The sequence below is a fragment of the Rattus rattus genome, chromosome 1 (assembly GCF_011064425.1).
Source record: "Rattus rattus isolate New Zealand chromosome 1, Rrattus_CSIRO_v1, whole genome shotgun sequence".
Lineage (NCBI taxonomy): Eukaryota > Metazoa > Chordata > Mammalia > Rodentia > Muridae > Rattus > Rattus rattus.
The window spans coordinates 257,034,236-257,051,675 of record NC_046154.1 but is presented as its reverse complement, the minus strand read 5'-3'; the positions used below and the strand labels follow the sequence as shown (position 1 = coordinate 257,051,675).

At 48.8% G+C, this 17,440-nt stretch overlaps 1 protein-coding gene across 2 annotated transcripts in view; it reads right to left on the bottom strand.

Moving 5' to 3' along the window:
* Nucleotides 1-17,440, bottom strand: part of Tafa5 (TAFA chemokine like family member 5) — a 219,488-nt gene that overhangs the window by 26,711 nt on the left and 175,337 nt on the right. For both annotated transcript variants that reach the window (XM_032919235.1, XM_032919243.1), the window contains exon 3: nt 10,824-10,951. In XM_032919235.1, coding sequence (XP_032775126.1) covers nt 10,824-10,951 — 128 coding nt within the window. The remainder of the gene's footprint in view (nt 1-10,823; nt 10,952-17,440) is intronic.

Below are 17,440 nucleotides of genomic sequence, written 5' to 3'. Positions count from 1 at the left end.
GAGGTGGCCTCAGGGTTGGGTTCTTGCTATTAGACGTTTGGGTTGTGCCTCAGTGTGGTAGTTTCACTTCCTTGAGAGGGCAGAGAGCAGACAGGGTCCTGAGCACAGGCTCTGAGGTCTCTTTGTTTGATACATGTCCCAATTCTAAGCCCACTAAGCCCATCTTATGTCCTAGGGTTTTTTGGGTACTGTGACTAGCAGTCAAAGCATGGTTCAGAGGTGACATGGGCTGTTTGCTCTTCTGAGGAGCCCAAGGACATCTTACGTGGGGAGCCTCTTCTTACTCTTAAGGCTTGACGATATTGAGAGTTCTTACTTCAAACCTCCTTGCTAACTGGAAGCTGGGCAGAAGATGAAGCCACCATGTTGAGTCCAACTACTAGTTTACAGATCATGGATGCATTTCCACGGGCTTGGGATTCCTCTCCCACTAGTTACTGAGAAGTGCCATTTCTCCCAAAGTGAAAAAAAAATACCAAGTTCTTTCACCTCATCTTTGGAAACCTACCTACCAGCTGGCTACATGCTTTGTGAGATGGCCATGGCTACATATAGCAGATCCAACAACACGTGGGAGAGATACAGGCACACAAATCATACCCTGACCACACCCAATGCATGAATGCTATCATATCAAGAGAAAGCTTTCCAGAAGAGGTTCCTTCATCCTATATAGTCACGGAGATGGGAGCATCCCAGAGGATGTGGGGTGTAAAAGAGCAATAACCTTCCCTACAGAGACCCCTCATGTCTCAGAAGCCCTTTCCCTCCGCTCTTCCTTTCTTATCCCAGTAACCTGTGAGAACAGGCGAGGGAACCCTCTTGCCTTCTCCAGATAAGAAAACCAAGGCTTAGGAAACCCAACTACTACCAGGTACCTGCCCAGAGACAGAAGTGTCAGTTCCTCAGGCTATGGATGTCTGAGTCTGACCAAGAAGGTTCATTCGGCACCACTGATCAGTCCCAGAAGAGGGCTCTTCTCTCAGAATGTGCCTAGGTGTCATTATGCATGCTGCAGGCTAAGAATGAGATTTATGTTCCAGTGCGGGGGATGGGGCATTTATGGGGACCGGGTGCATTTATGCAGATCTGCAGAGTCATCTATGCTGTGGCTGGAGATCCGGCTGGGGCTGGGGCAGAGGCTGTCTTAGGACTTGATGCACCTGCTGAGTGTCTGAGTTAATGGAGCGTTGACATTTTAAACAATGAAGATAGAGGCCCAAATCCCTCAATCTCATTTTTAAAGACGTATCACAAACACTGCTGGTGAGGTTTATGTCAAGCTAGAGTAATCTGAAATGAGGGAACCTCAATTGAGAAAAAGCCTTCATAAGATCAGGCTGTAGATTATTTTATTAATTAGTGATTGATGGGGGAGGACTCAGCCCATTGTGGGAGGTGCCACCCCTGGGAAGGTGATCCTGGGATCTATAAGAAAGCAGACTGAGCAAGCCACAGAGAGCAAGTCAGTAAGCAGCACCCCTCCATGGCTTCTGCATCCGTTCCTTCCTCCAGGTTCCTGCCGTACTTGAGTTCCTGTCCTGACTTCCTTCGATAATGGGCTGACAATGTGATGGCTATGTTGGTTGTCAACTTGACTATAGCTAGAATGAACTACAATCCAGAAATAAAGGGTATGGCCTGTGATCTGGATCTTGAGGGAGGAAGCCATATGCTTTTAATCCAGACACACCTTTAATCTGGACCACACCTTCTCCTCGAAGCCTATAGAACCACAACAGAAGGAAGGTTTTGTTCTTCTCTACCTTGCTAGCACATCCATTCTTCCACTGGCATTAGAGTCTGCTTCTTCAGGATTCCAGGACATACAGAAGATCAGCTGAGACACCCAGCCCTGTGGGACTGAGCAACTGCTAGACTCTTAGACTTTCTGCTCATAGTTAGCTATTGTTAGATTAATTGGACTGCAGCCTGTAAGCCACTCTAATAAATTCCCTTTATATATATATTATATACTATATATACTATGCATATATGTACACAGAGAGAGAGAGAAAAGAGAAAATCATTCCATAAGTTTATGACCCTAGAGAATCCTGATAATACAGATGATATTGAAATGTAAGACAAATAAATACTTTCATCCCCAACTTTATTTCTGTGTTTTGTCATAGCAATAGAAACGCTAAGTTCAACAAACATCTATGCTGAAGGCTGATATTTCACTACCTCTGTAGCATACACTGCAAAGGGTCTGCCACAGGCAAAGCCACTCCTGCTTACTCAGCCCACACAACTGGCTAAGGACAGTGAGTCAAATCTGTACACCTTAACAATGAGGACCAACTCAGGGAGCCTGGGACTAAGGGATAGCCTGGCTCAGGGATGAAGCTCAGGAAGGTGTTAGAAGGCATGGCCACAACAGCTTCCATGATGAACACACAGATGCTAACTCATCTTCCAACTTTATACTCAATATCCTGCTATTTCTCAGACAGTCGAGACCTGCATTTACTTCTGGCCTCAATGAAAATACCATCCCTACATAAGAGAGCCTAAGGCCATAGTAAAATAGTAAAACAACACAGAGAAACATATTTGGAACACCTAGCCAGCATTACCTGTAAAGATGGAGTTCGGCCCCTTCCTGGGGAAAGCAAGGTTACCTGCCAGGGACTCATGCCTGGTCCAATAGGTAGCAGTGTCCTGGAATGCTACATCTTAGGGTGGCCAACTGGGTATCAACTTCACTGTGTATAGAGCAGTATATTAGAGTTGACTATTCTGGGTTCTACTTGGGAGATGACTTTAGGGTCTTTTCAAAGGTCTCTAACACAGTTTTCTGGAACATTCTATAGCCTTCTTTCCATGAGTAGCTTTCCTCAAGTCTAGAGGGTATCTAGGCCATGGGAGAAGAGGGTTGGCCAGGACATGGGGGCCTAGGAAGACTTTACCTTCAGGCTTTTCATAGTAAGTGTTCAGAACTGTGAAAGGATGAGGCCCGAAAGAACAAGATCTCACCTCTGGTGATGGCTCTATTCCCAGCGTCCATGGGTGGAAGACAGTCTAGTCAGGAGGCCCCTGCCTCCCTCAGCTGTGTCTGTGTGACACAGTACGGCAGCAGCGGGGACAAGTGCTACCTTAGTTATGTTCTCAGCAGTGCAGTAGGTACCGAGATAATCACGTGTATTCACTGAGCTCCAAAGACTGAGCCCTTTAGAGACCTGTGAGGGTCGACACCTTCTTAACATAGGGGGCCATGTGCTGAGTCAGCCTACACCCTTAGCTTCCAGCACACAACCAACACACTTGGGAGATGAGGGAAGGAACTGACAGGCAGACAGGGCTGGGGGGACAGGAACGGGCTGAGCCTGCGGGCTGAAACTCGATTTCTCTAGCCGTACTCTTAGAACACCAACCTTAAACAGGGCCTGGCCTGTCATCTTCAACCTCCCTGGAGCCCTGAGTCATCCTGGTGCCACCTTCAGACACGCTCAGTGCTGGCCCAGCTGCTGGTCACCTCCCCTACCATGAGGAGAACCCTTTCTGTGGCAGTGAGCTCACCCCACACCCACCCACACATACTCACCCTGCACTGAGCCAGTTCCCCTTAGTTCCGAACACTTGCTGTTCATGCATTTAAAACAATTCAACGAATGACTGCTTTAAGGAAAATTGAGATGAATGCCGACCAATTACGGAAAAGAGGGACCAGCCATAATGCCTCTCCTTGTGAAAAATGCCAACAGAAATAACGCAGCTTTGTCAAACCAATCTCTTTTTTTTGTTTGTTTTTGTTTCTGGGCTCATATTCTCCAGGAGCATGAGGGATGTGTCTGCTTACAATACTACTTGATGCAGCACTGCCATATACATTTTTGTTTGCGCACGGAATCCATTAAAATGTCCGGCTATTACCGTGGTGATGAACAGGGTGACTCAGACGAGCACAGAATGGACCGCGCACTGATCCAAGTAATGACTGTGGTCTTTCATCACTTGTGCTGAACAAAGATGGGTTAGGGCGCAGGCACCGGGCTCCTGCGGACTGAGTCTGCACGGCCCGCCTCAGTGCTCACGCTACTTTTTTAATCCAGTCTGCTTTGTCCTTGTGAGGACGTCATGTCCAGAAAGTATCTAAATCGATCTGAGGCGCAGGGCTGCTGGGCGAGAGGCCATCTCTGCTCCAGGGTCGCAGGCGGGATTTTTCTCCTCCTCTCCCTGTGACGTTCCTGTTTTGGCAGCCTGCCTGTGGGAAGTAGTTCGTTGTGCATGGTGGCTCTCTTTTGCCCTGGTGTGTCTGACTCTTCCTCTGCCCACGCGCCCGGTATGTCTGCTTCTTTTTCTCTACCAGCAAAATGTCAGAGGCGTCCTCCGATCATACTGGAGGTGAGGGCAGAGGCCTCTGAACTTTGGCCTAGGTTCCTCCCTGTCAGTGAGCTCCATGGTAGACAAGAGAGCGGATGTGATTCCCCAGGTTTGTTTCTTTGGGTCTTCACAGTACTAGGCCTGTGGCCTTAGGACGAGGAGGGTGTAGGGAGCCGAGCAGGTTTAAGAAAAAGAATGTCAACGCAGTCTGCTTAGGTCAGCTGCATGGATGGTGACTCACTGACTCTCTCTAGATGTGAGATTCACACAGAGAATCTCCACAAGAACACCCCTGTATCCGCTGACGGCAACCAATCGCCACGACCCATTCTCCTTGCCCCTCTGAGATGCAGTGGGGTCACACAGGTGCCCCCCGCTTTGGAGCCACTAAATCAGACTGTCACAGGGGAGCACTGTCCCTTGAGATGAGCTCACATGACACCTCCTCTCCAGTTGTGTCTCCTCGTGTACAGAGGGAGGATTCCAAATCCTTGGCCTTGCCTTCTTGGTCTCACAGATGCTGCTGCTCCCTTAGGGATCTGCCTCACCTTGGCTAAGGAAGTCTTTTGAAGGTTTATTTTAGCAGGTAGAGACCGTGTCAGGGAGGGCCCCACATGCTCCTTTCATTACTGGCTAGACACAGCCCACATATCTCTCTTCACACAGTCTTTCTACCAAGGTGGCTTCTCCAGACCAGGTGCCATTGGGAATCAGGGCCAGCTCAGGGGACATCTGGAGTCAAAGATGTTAATGTCTTGGAAAGTGGCTTAGTGATGGTAGAAACAGATTGTGTGTGTGTGTGTGTGTGTGTGTGTGTGTGTGTGTGTGTGTGTGTGTGTGTGTTTTACAAGCTTGTGCTTCCCAGTCTCATTTGTGTACAGTTAACCGAATTAACTACCTGGGAGAATGACGGATATCAAATCAAGAAAAGAAGTGACACGCTGCATGCCGTGTCCCCAAAGTCTGGGTGTTTCAGAACTAGGGAGCTGCCTGCGTGTACAAGTAGGATATAAGCTACAGAGATTCCCAGCATCAGACAGAGGGAGGAGGACCATATGGGGACAGCTAGCAGGACTAGGGGACAATGGAACTTCCTGGCATGGTCTTACTATAAGGAGTAAGACAGCCAAAGGGTCCCAGATGGTACAGACAGGGCAGGTGCAGGGTGACTAGGGCTTCCTAGGGTGGCTAAACTGGAATGCCCACTGCTGCTCACATGTGATCAGCCACTTGGAAGCCAAGGATCTCCCTGCCAGGGCACCTCTTCCCTTCCCTTCACGCAAAGCTAGGAATCCCACTACACTTATAGGTCTTGTCTTCAAGGAGCCTGTGCTCCGACGGCAGCTGCTACAGGGCTCACTGCTTGCTGTGTGGGCTGGAGAGTGACCTCCGGTGTCCCTATGTCTCTTCCTGGTGACATAGGGAATGCATGTGCCGTATACTGCTTATCTTCCAGGTCACCTGCTCCTTCTCTGACTAAAGTCCCTACTGTGGCTGTGTAGATGAACTGTTTACCATTCAGGCGGGCTCCAGCATGGCTCCTGTGCACTGCCTAAACCTCCTTGCTGGGGTCTCATCCACACTAGGAGATGTCCTTCCTGGCTGCCTATAAAATCAGCTGTCTTGGGTACTGGGTAAGGGCCCAGGTCCAAGGTGGACATGCTTTCCCTGCGTGTGTGTTGGCTGATGCAACTCAGCCCTCATCCCTAAGAAGTCATGCCGAATGCACACGTGAGGCGTCCAACTGTGAGCTACCGGACCTCTGGAGATGGAGCCACAGTGCCTATCTATGGTGGGCAGGGATTAGTGGGCAGATGAGGAATGAACTTGGGCTGAAGCAGCTGCATTACTCCCATCCCCAGGGATTCATTTTCTCATTTGACTTCCTAGACAAGCATCCCACTTTCTTCTTCAAGATTCAAACCTTTGGAAATGCATCTGGATTCCCACTGTAAGTGTAATCCAGGAGCCTGTTCATTGTTCTTCTTCTGGGAGATGCCCACATGGTTCTAGTCTCTTCGTTCTCTACCTTCACATGGGTACAGGTGCAGAGTCAATGGTGTGGGCCCTGCGAGCAAGGCCTGTTCTCCCTCCACACTGGTAGGCCATTCCAGCAACCAGGGAACTACAGGTCAGGAGCCACATCTGGTTCTGCAACACCTGGGCTGGGGATACCTGGATGGCAGCTTGAACAGTTCCTCAGGCATTTCATTCTGAGATCTGCATTTATGTTTGTGTTTGTATGTGTGTGTGTGTGTGTGTGTCTGCGTGGATCTCTCTTTCTGTGTATCTCAGTTAGGGTTTGTGTCATAGAAGAAAACCAGACCAGGAACTAGTGCAGAGGTCATGAAAGAATGCTACCACTGCCTTGATCCCCATGACTCACATAGGCTGCTTTCTTACAGCACTCAGGACTGTCCATCATCTTACTAAGGGTAGCACAGCCCACAGTGGGCTGGACCCTCCCACGTCAATCACTAATTAGGAGAACGCTACAAACTTTGAAGGTATTTTCTCAATGAGAATCCCTTTTAGACCCAAATATCTCTACCTTGGGTCAAGGAAGGACAGTGTGGGAATGATTTTGTCCTTCTGAAGTTTAGATGTCCCCCCCAACCCCCGTATCTTATTCTGGGAGCTCCATGTTGACCCAAGACAGTGATGGGAACAACTGTGTTTTGCCTGTCAGCTAGCTATGGTTAGGGTCCTATGTTGATTCCTGAGAGGAACCCAGTTTTTTTTTTTTAAATATGGCCACCAGGCCACACACAACCTTCAGAATCCCATGATGCAGACCTTTAAGCAGACCCCTTCCCCACTTCCAAGTTGGCAGGAAGCTGTAGGGGCAGAGTCCTGAGCGGGATGAGTACAGCCCACTGAACAGCTGCCCGTCCATCAGAGGAGAGCAGGGCCCTCCCTGTTCTGGGCCAGCTCTCCTGAAGCAGGGTTGCCATGGACAGATGCGAGGCACTGCAGACGATGCTGCCAGGACAGCTAATAAGCAGACCATCTGCATTTGTGTTCTTTCACGATATGACTGTTCTCGGTGCTCTTGACCTCCACATGCCCCAGCGGGTCGGGGGATGGGCTGCCCACGCCAAGTCAGCAGCCAGTTTCAGGCAAGCAGAAAGGAACCACTGCTCCTCAGATAGGCTGCTCAGATGGACTCTACCTCTCTGCCTGTAATAGAGGCCCAGAAACACTGGGTGCAGGTTGGACATTTACGTCCACATGTGTTCCTGCAGCTGGCATCTGGGTATATTTGGATCTGTGTTCTCTAGGGTATACATGCCTACGGAGTACTAGCTCTTGATCAGGACTTCTGAGAAGCCTTCCCCAAACCTCCCTACCCCTACAACTGCCTGTTTCTGCATACAGAATTAAAACATGGTGCTTAATAGCTAATTGGAAAAGTGGGTTCCAACCCAGCTGGTTTATTCTGATTTAGGGAACAGTATAGCTTACCGTTGAGCATCTTGCAATCCATAAACATCACAGAAGAGCAGAGTAAACACTGATTAGAATATCTGTGAAAGCCACTAACATGTGCAGCGTGCAGTGCAGCCGGAGCCAGCCAACACCTGCACAGAGATCCATTCCTGGTCAGCCACGAGGGACCAGAATCCCCATCTAGGATCCTCCAGATCTTTTCATTTAGGTCCCCTGTAAGTCCCGCTGCCAGGGCTAGTGGAAACCAGGAGCCCAGAAGCTGCAGAAGAGGGAGGCAACCCCACTCTTTGCCCCATCTCTAAAACTGATGCATCACAGTTGGGTGCAGGAGAGAGCGCTGCTTCCGTAACCATGGAGAGCCCTCAGCAATCACTAGTCATCAGGCTTGTCGCAGATGGATGCTTACAAGGCAAAGTATAAGGGGCAACCCCAGAGGCAACACTTAACAAAGTTAGCCCAGAGCTTCGTTTGTCTCCCGAGTCCTCAGGGCCACGGACATCCCACTTTCCACAGTGACACGCGCATCTCGCACAGAACCCACCGTGCTTGTGTCGAGATAAGTGGCACTCGTCCCAGTGACCTGAGAAGCACCTTAGTATTTTTATGACCCTTCCTCCCCCCTTTACATGCTGATCATGAGCCAGTAAATTAATTTCACGACCCACTAATGGGGTGGTGACCCCCACTTGTGAGAAGCAGTGACTACGGAAATGCAGACATCAGCATGTGCCTGGGGTCTGCACTGGGCTAATCAATAGATCCATTTATCACACACACTTAGAAGGCCCCACGAGGGGACGAGGCTACAGCATTCCCCAGGCCCAGATTGTCCCCTGAGCATCCCCAACTCATCAGGTGACACTGCAGGCTTGGATGCAGTTGATATAGCTGAGGTGCAGGCTGGGGAGGGGTCTTGGTTGGAGGAAGGTCTGGAATGAGTGACACTAGAGAGGAATTAGCAGCCACCACATGGCCTCTTAAAGAAAAATGGGTGACAAGACTGTCACCTCTGAGAAACAATTTATGGTGGCATGTGAAACCTAGGGTATTAATTTACTCTATATGAGGCCATGATGGAATCACACACAGCAAGGACATTAAGTTGTGGTTTTTAAAGATCTCTCTCTCTCTCTCTCACCAATATTTTAGATACCCTAAAAACATGTCACCTTAGGCCACAGGTATCAGTAGGAGCTGGGCCTCATCTTTCTAGACTGAAGGACACAGGTAGACTAGACTACCTTTTTGCCTCTGGAAGGGGCCCTCACACCTGCCCAGTTCACTTGGTATGCAATTGCTAATACACACTGCCTTAACTTGCCGGTCTCTTCTAAGTCTGACCCAGAAAATGGTGAACCCACAGTATCTAGGGCTACCCCTGGTTCTAAGAAGGACAGAGACCTAGGAGTTCTGAACCTCTGGCCTGAGTCACAGAGAGCCATGGCTATATGAGTTCTTTCTTGGCATCAGTTTTCACCAGTATGGCCCTTATAAAGGAGGCTGAACAGCCTGAGGGTGTGGTTGGGGAGACTTAGCCTTATCCAGGAGGCCACTGTGTGGCACTGAGGAATGCCTTCGGCAGCCCTCTGTGTGGTTATGAGTGATGAGGCTTATCCCTGCCTATCACTTCCCTCAGATCCAACTATGGTCCCCGCTTGGGTGTCTTGAGAGTTTAGGAATCCAGTTGGCCATGGTTTGCATAGGGCTGAGGCAGTCATAGAGCATCCTATACCTGTGGCTTCTCCACACCATGCATCTCCCTAGACTCCTCAGAGCCTAAGGCTCTTCAAAGTATGCTTGCTTCCGTGTCCACTCAGCAGCCCAACAGGTCCCCGTGCTGACCCCAAATAGATCTCAGCCTTTGTGTCATTCTCAAAGAAGCCAGCACTAGGCGAACAGTCATTAGCTCAAATGATGAGGTGGAGGCTTACCTATCTTTCCCAAGAGTCCTTCATCTCTTCGTTCCATTATCACAGAGGATAATTGTCTACAGTGTGTAGGCAGCGTGTGGTACCATTACCCCAGAAAGTTCAAAGAACAAGAAACAATAACCAACCATCCACAGGACACTGTAGAGTATCCTGTACTCAAAAGCCTGTGAGAGTAGCAGTCCTGGAGACCAAAGAGCTCAGCACACCGTGCTCAGTAGGATGAGGTGGGTGAGGTGGGTGAGATGAAGGAGCTGTTGGGGTCTGTTAGCAGCTACTGTACCTGTCTTAGTCAGGGCTTCTATTCCTGCACAAACATGACCAAGGAGCAAGTTAGGGAGGACAGGGTTTATTCAGCTTACACTTCTACATTGCTGTTCATCAGTAAAGGAAGTCGGGATTAGAACTCAAGCAGGTCAGGAGGCAGGAGCTGATGCAGAGGCCATGGAGGGATGTTACGTACTGGCTTGCTTCTCCTGGCTTGCTCAGCTTGCTTTCTTACAGAACCCAAGACCACCAGCCTAGGGATGGCACCGCCCACAATGGGCTGGGCCCTCCCCCCTTGATAACTAATTGAGAAAATGACTTAAAGCTGGGTCTCATGGAAGCATTTCCTCAAGGGAGGTTCCTTTCTCTGTGATAACTCCAGCTTGGGTCAAGTGGACATAAAAAACTAGCCAGTACAATACCATATCTGGGGCAGCAGCAGAACCATTTGCAGCATCCCCCAAGCCTGAATTTTCATGGTCCCCATGGCCTCAGGAGGAATAGAAAAACTTGCTCTCAGGATTGGGTGGTACCTGTTGTCCCTCCACATCTCCCCCACAAAGCCAAGCAGCTTCAGTGCCAGCAATATGCACTGTGTTAGCTTCACTTCTGAGCTGACTGCGCCAGCTAACCAATCCTGTGGCTCTGTCCCTGTGTCCCCAAAGACCGACCGATACAGAACAGGCTCTCCGGGACTTATCCCCAAAGAGTAAGGAGAAGCCGTGACAGGGACAGAGACACCAGCTGCCATCCCTCCCCTGCCCCAGAGTCTTTCTACATCCACCATGGGCTTTTGCGTCGACTTACATCTCCCCATCATGCCCACTAGAAAGGAAAGGGGCCACATACCGTGGTGGTCTTTATCCGCCCTCCGGGCTGTGTGCAAGTCCAGCCTGACCGGTTGATTAACAAGTCACAGCCTTCCCCCTCCAGGCAAGGAAGCATGTCACACCACTGCTTTGTCTTGATAATTCGAGCTGTGGGAGAGAGGAGAGAGCTGGTCAGTGTGCCACTCCGTACCTACAGGCCTCACGGAGTGGAGTGCTGACATCCTAAACCAGGGCCTGGCCCCTGGACATCACAGTGGGAAGCCCCATAAACAGGGACCATAGCATTCGGAGGCATTCCCAATGGATGCTGTCCATGCACTGCCTCTTCTGGGTGGGTGTGCCATCGCTCCCCAACTGCAGGGGACCAATTTTCATAACAACATCATTCCCCTTCCCGAGGAGCAAAAACCCCACTTTCTGCTTTGTCAGAAATGGAGAGATGTCCTGAGGTGACTGTCTGCTGAACTGCATGGGTAGGACCAGGGCTCAGTGTCAGGAAGTTAGCAATTCTAGAGTGGGCATGACCCCTATCACCCTCATCTACAGACAATGTCTTGAATCAAGTCTCTGGGACTGGAAGTCTCCAGTCTCTGTCTCACTCCTTGGAGCACACAGGGTAGGGGTCTAGTGGAGAGCTGACAGTGGGCAGGTGGTCCCAGAATTCATCAGAAGAAAGATGGCAAAGCCTCCACACATGAAAAACACCTTTTTTCCCCCTTAGAAACCCACCCAGGTTGTAGTGGTTTGTTCTAGTAGTCAGGAAGGCTCTGTGAGAAGCCTATGAGGAAGAAGACTGCAATGAAGTGAGTTTTCTTATTACCAGAATCTTCCATGACCTGCTCGCCCTGCTAACCTCCTGGCTGAGGCAATTCTTACTATGGCATCTGCCTTCGAGAGACCCTTGTGGTCCATGCAAAGTCTAAGTCTTTGAGATAGGTAATCTCACTCAAAGTTACTGGGATTAGGATCACCTAGGAGATTGTGGAGCACAACTATGTGTGTCTATAAGGGCTTTCCAGAGAGAACTGGGCAAAGGGGGAGGACCTACCCTGTTCATGGGCAGCACAATCCTTGGGCTACCTGGATAGCTGGGCAAAGCAAAGAACAAGGAGGAAGCCATCCTAGCATGGGTGTTTCCTGTCTGCTGCACAGCAGCCCATGAAGAGATAGGCTTTCCTCTGCCATCCACTTCTGCCCCGTGAAGTTCTAAGTGCATGGAGCCAAGCAAGCAGGAACTGAGCTCCCTGAAATCAGCTTTTCATCCTGTTCCTTCCAGGTACTCCCTCACAGCAGTGAGGGAGTAATAAAGTCAGGTGGACAGAAGGGACACCAGCACCCCTGGGCACTGTCTGAAGACTCAGTTATGTAGGATTTTTCACTTTAACCCCAATGTCTGAGGTTGGAAGACACTTGAAATCTTTCATGAAAAAGAAACCAAAGAGAACCACAAAGCCCTTTGGGGTCTAGGATCACAAAAGATGCGGCAAAGGGCAAAAGTCATGCCTGTTACATTCCTGTTAATGCGACCTCCATGCCTGACACACCTCTCCCCATGCAGGAAGGACCTAGCATGGATTCCGCATTGCTTGCCCACTTAGAGGTCACTGCCTCACATGTGGGCTTGAGTTCATTTCCTTTGGACATCAGGGTCTTGTGTATTAGGAACCATCACCTTTTCCAATCGAGTTCCTCCTTCCTAAAGCAGCTCTACACTTTGATTGGCCCCATGGCCCAGCAAGGTACAAATAGGTGGTGAGAGAGCTGCAGAACGGACCAACTCTGGGAGAGAGGAGTGAGTCCTTCCCTGTCACCTTCACATAACACAGCGACAGAGACTTTTCTATTCTAGACATGAGGGAACTACACCCCTACCCACCCCAGGTCCCCCACACAACCTCTCCAACTCCTGAGCTTCCTTTCTCCCTTCTCTTAGACCTTCTTTTCAATTTCACTGATCTATCTATCTATCTATCTATCTATCTATCTATCTATCTATCTATCTATCTATCTATACATCTATCTATCTATCTCTGTATCTATCCATCTATATCATCTATCTATCTATCTATCTATCTATCTATCTATCTATCTATCTATGTATCCATCTATTATCTATCTATACATCTATCTATCTATCTCTGTATCTATCCATCTATTATCTATCTATCTCTGTATCCATCTATTATCTATCTCTGTATCTATCCATCTATTATCTATCTATCTATCTATCTATCTATCTCTGTATCTATCCATCTATTATCTATCTATCTATTATCTATCTCTATATCTATCCATCTATTATCTATCTATATATCTATCTACCTACCTATTATCTATCTATCTATCTATCTATCTATCTATCTATCTATCTATCTATCTATCCATGAAGACATGAAGGTGGGAATTCCAGCTAGGCATAACACAGCAGGAGGGCTCCATGATGAAGTACACACACACACACATACACATATATATGTATATATACACATATACATACACACACACACACACACATATATATACATACATAGGTATACATATATGCATATACACACATACACACCATATATATTATACATACATATGCATGGTACTCCAGGCTGGCTTAAACTACAGGTACAATTCTGTAGGATGTTGGCACTACAATTTCTCTGCCATTGTGATAGCTGGCATGTAAACAGCCCTGCAAACCCATATGAACTTCGGAGGAGTGGTCTCAGACCCAGTTCCTCACCTGCCGGGCAATCACTGGATTTCACTGCCATGAGATAGCATGTGCCATGACCTGGCATAGGAAGGTCATGACTGGCAGTGTCGCGCTCCCTGTTACTTGATATCTTGATTCTGAACTAGCAATCCTGCAGTTGCCCTTTGCTTAGAACCAGAGGACTGACTCTGGAGACAGTGACTGGCCTGAACAAAGTTGAGCAATGGGTGGCAAAGACACAGGGTGGGGATCACCCAGTAAAGCAGGGTGACCTCCAGGAGGATAGGTCAGGAGGACCTGAAATAGTATGGAAGACAGGAAGGTGGGCCTCCCATCTGGATGGATGGCCATTCCTTGTTAGGCATGACACAGCAGGACGGGATCCATGATGAACCACATGTAGCATAGCAGACAGGAGTCTTGGAATTGAGAAGCTATGCCTGCCACAGACACAGCAGAGAACACTGTGGTTTATGTTGCCTGCCTCACTCCCACTGTCTATATCACTTGCCAAAGAGGACTGTCCAGTAGCCAGGATCCTAGGCTAGCTCAATTCATGCTACCACCACAGAAACAATATAAATTTGTGTCCTGAAATTCCTGACTCTTATGTTTAGAAATAGAACCATACAGAAGTAATTGAAGGTCAAACGAGGTTACAAAGATGAATACTTGATCTGGCAGGGTTAGTGGTCTTATAAGAGACCCCCAAAAGCACTTCCTATTCCTGCAACCCATCATCTGTGCAGACATCTGTAAGACAGAAACTGGCCATGCCATCACAGTGGCCTTGAACTTCCAGTCCCCAGAGCTGATGTTAAGCCACTAAGCAGCCTGGGTATGACGTTATGCTATGGAAACCTGAGCTGATGGAACATGGGACCGTCCTTATCTGAAGTCAGTTGCGAAGTTCCCTGAAGAAGAGACAGTAAAGGAGGCAGCTGCTCCCTCAGCATCTGGCTTCCTGGGAAATAGCTTTAAGAACAATGGCTGCCCAGATGTGGCCTCCCCAGGCCATGGGTGTCAGCCATGCTGAAGGCATCGCAAAGAACCAGGCACCAGGCCTATGCCACTCTCCTGGGCTTCCACTAATCACAGCACAGGTGGCTGGTGGGCAAGTGACGCTGGTTTGTGTCACACATCTGTCCCTGCCTGTTCATTATCTGTGCAAAGTCACCAGCAGCTGCTTCTCCCAGCCCTGATGTGTCATTTTTGGTGACAGCAAAGATGGTACAAAAACTGTCTCAGTCAGCAACAAATATAAACCTGGAAACCTCAAATTACCGGCACCAGGATCCAGCCCCCAAACTCCTGCAGTGTTTGAGAACTTTCTCAACAAGTTGAAGATAATATCTCTCTCTCTCTCTCTCTCTCTCTCTCTCTCTCTCTCTCTCTCTCTCTCTCTCTCTCTCTCTCTCTCTCTCTCTGTCCCTGATGCATACGTGTCCTCTGCTTTAAGCTACTGAGCGATGCAAGGGACAGGTTCAAGCACTATGAGAAGCTTCCCTGTATGCACGAACCTGTCCCCCAATAAGCTGCTCAGAGAGGGTTAGCAGGTCGGTGAGCCACAGACTCCCATTCACACAGTCTCTGTGCACCTCATAAGGAAAGAACAAGATTGGCTTGTGAGTGAAGGGGGAGCCTACAGCCGCTAGAAGGATCTGAGGCCCTGAGGTAACTCAGGATGGACTGTCTAGGGTAGGGTGGCAGCACCAGAAGCCAGCCCCAGCATGCCTGCCTACAGGACTCACCAAGAAAGAGTGGGCTGTGGAAGCCATGAATGTGAGAATGCTTGCTGGGCTAAAGGTTAAGATCCCATCCTGTCTTGTATCAAGGCCATCTCCCCTGCAACCCACCGGGTTCCTGAGCCTCCCCCACATACTGACTCTCTGGCAAGAAGTGGGACGAGGGACAAAGCATGCAGTCTTCTGTCAGTGGGGACAACCCACACAGCGTGAGGTGACATACACAGATGTGTACAGGGCCAGGTCCTTATGGCCTGAGGTTATGGGAAAGACATAGCTTCTGTCCAAGTCACATACCGTACACATCCTCATGAACATACATGTGTGCAGACATGGGTGTGCATATAGAATACATGAATACAAACACATACCTCACATGGTGTAAGCACAGTAGCATGTGATATAAATCAACCTATGTGGATACACATGCAAACAGAGCATACATTCACACATATGCAGGTGTAAATCTAGGCTACCTATCCATATGTACCTGACCACAAATACATATTCACATACTGCACACACATGAATAAGTTCTCACATGCATATACCACAAATACATGTGTACACAATAACGTACATTAACACAGGTGCATATATAGCAATACACAAACACCCACATATATACACAGCAAACTACACATGTATACATATACCATGTATGACTGCACACATGTTCATACATATGCTTACACATGTACTCATTGCACATACCTAAGCACACACACTGATATATGGACCATGCATATCATACATGTACACATCTATATACACACATGTAATAATTACACAGATGCATACACTACTACACATATACACTGTACATATAGGCTCATACTCAGATACCACACATGTCTTAGTCTGACATGTATGCACATGTCACATGCATACACCCACACGTATGTATGTACTCTATGCATACTCATGTAGATACATATCTACAATATGCATACTTACACATGTGCATGCAAAGACAGAGCACGAAGAGCCAGGCAGTGTTGTGGGCTGGTCTACAGCAGCACACAGACAAGCAGAGTCTAGGCATGCCCAGGGACCAAGCCTCTGAGGACACTGGAACAGCACTGAACACACAGGTCCGTTTGTTTGCCTGCAGGAGCTCAGCTCACCCAGCCCTGCCCACTTCCTGCTGGAGGCGGTGGGAGACAGAGTGCTGGGCCAGCACTGGGCTACCACATTCTAGAGACAAAGGGCCCTTTCATGCTTCCACTTCACGACTTCATCTCACCCGGGCCATGGGCTGAGGAGGTCTGTCTCTGGCCCTGTTGGCACAGTATTCTCAGCACAGGGAAGGACATCCTAGGAGCTAATGGAGGCTCCTGAGGAGCATGAGTGAAAGGGGTCAATGGTCTGGGTTTGGGCAGACAGCTGGCACAGCTTGCAACATATGACGGCCACCAGGCTTCCTTGGCCTGCGGCAGTCAGGAGACGGGGGAACCAGGTATCCCAGGTTCCTGAAAGAAAATAGATACTCTAGATAGATAGAGAAAGGGCAAGCATGTGACTTCCAGGCTGGGTAGAAGAGGGAGCTGTGCCTAAGACAAAGAAGAATGTTCCAGAGCCTAAACCTTCCATAGGGCTTCAGAGTGGGACCCAGAAACACTGCCACTCTGACTCCACATGCACGCTTCACCAAAGGTAGCATGGTGGCCTGCATATAGTTTCTCTCTGTGGTCACTGCCTATATCACACACATGTACATTTGTATAAACAGCATACATGTACACCACACATACATGACAGCGTCCATACCATAGGACTGCACACACATACACTACAAAGAGGTGTTTGCAGACACACTACACATATCTATATCACACACACACACACACACACACACACACACACACACACACACACACACACACACACCACTTATATGTACATCCCTAACTGAGGGCAAAACCTCACATCTACTCCCCCACAGTTCCACACAGACCCTACACCAATGTTCACAGCATGCATCCTTGATGCTGAGGACAGTGGAGTAGCTTTCTGCCCTCACTAAGCCTCTCTCGTGGACATGTTGGCTCATACAGGACAGAAGCTTGCCCCAGATGTCCCAAGGTCCAGTATGGGTTCAGCAGCTGCTGGGGCCTGGACCGTTCTCTGCCAGGTGAAGGACAAGTATCTGGCAGGTACAATACAGTGAACCATGCAAGGATG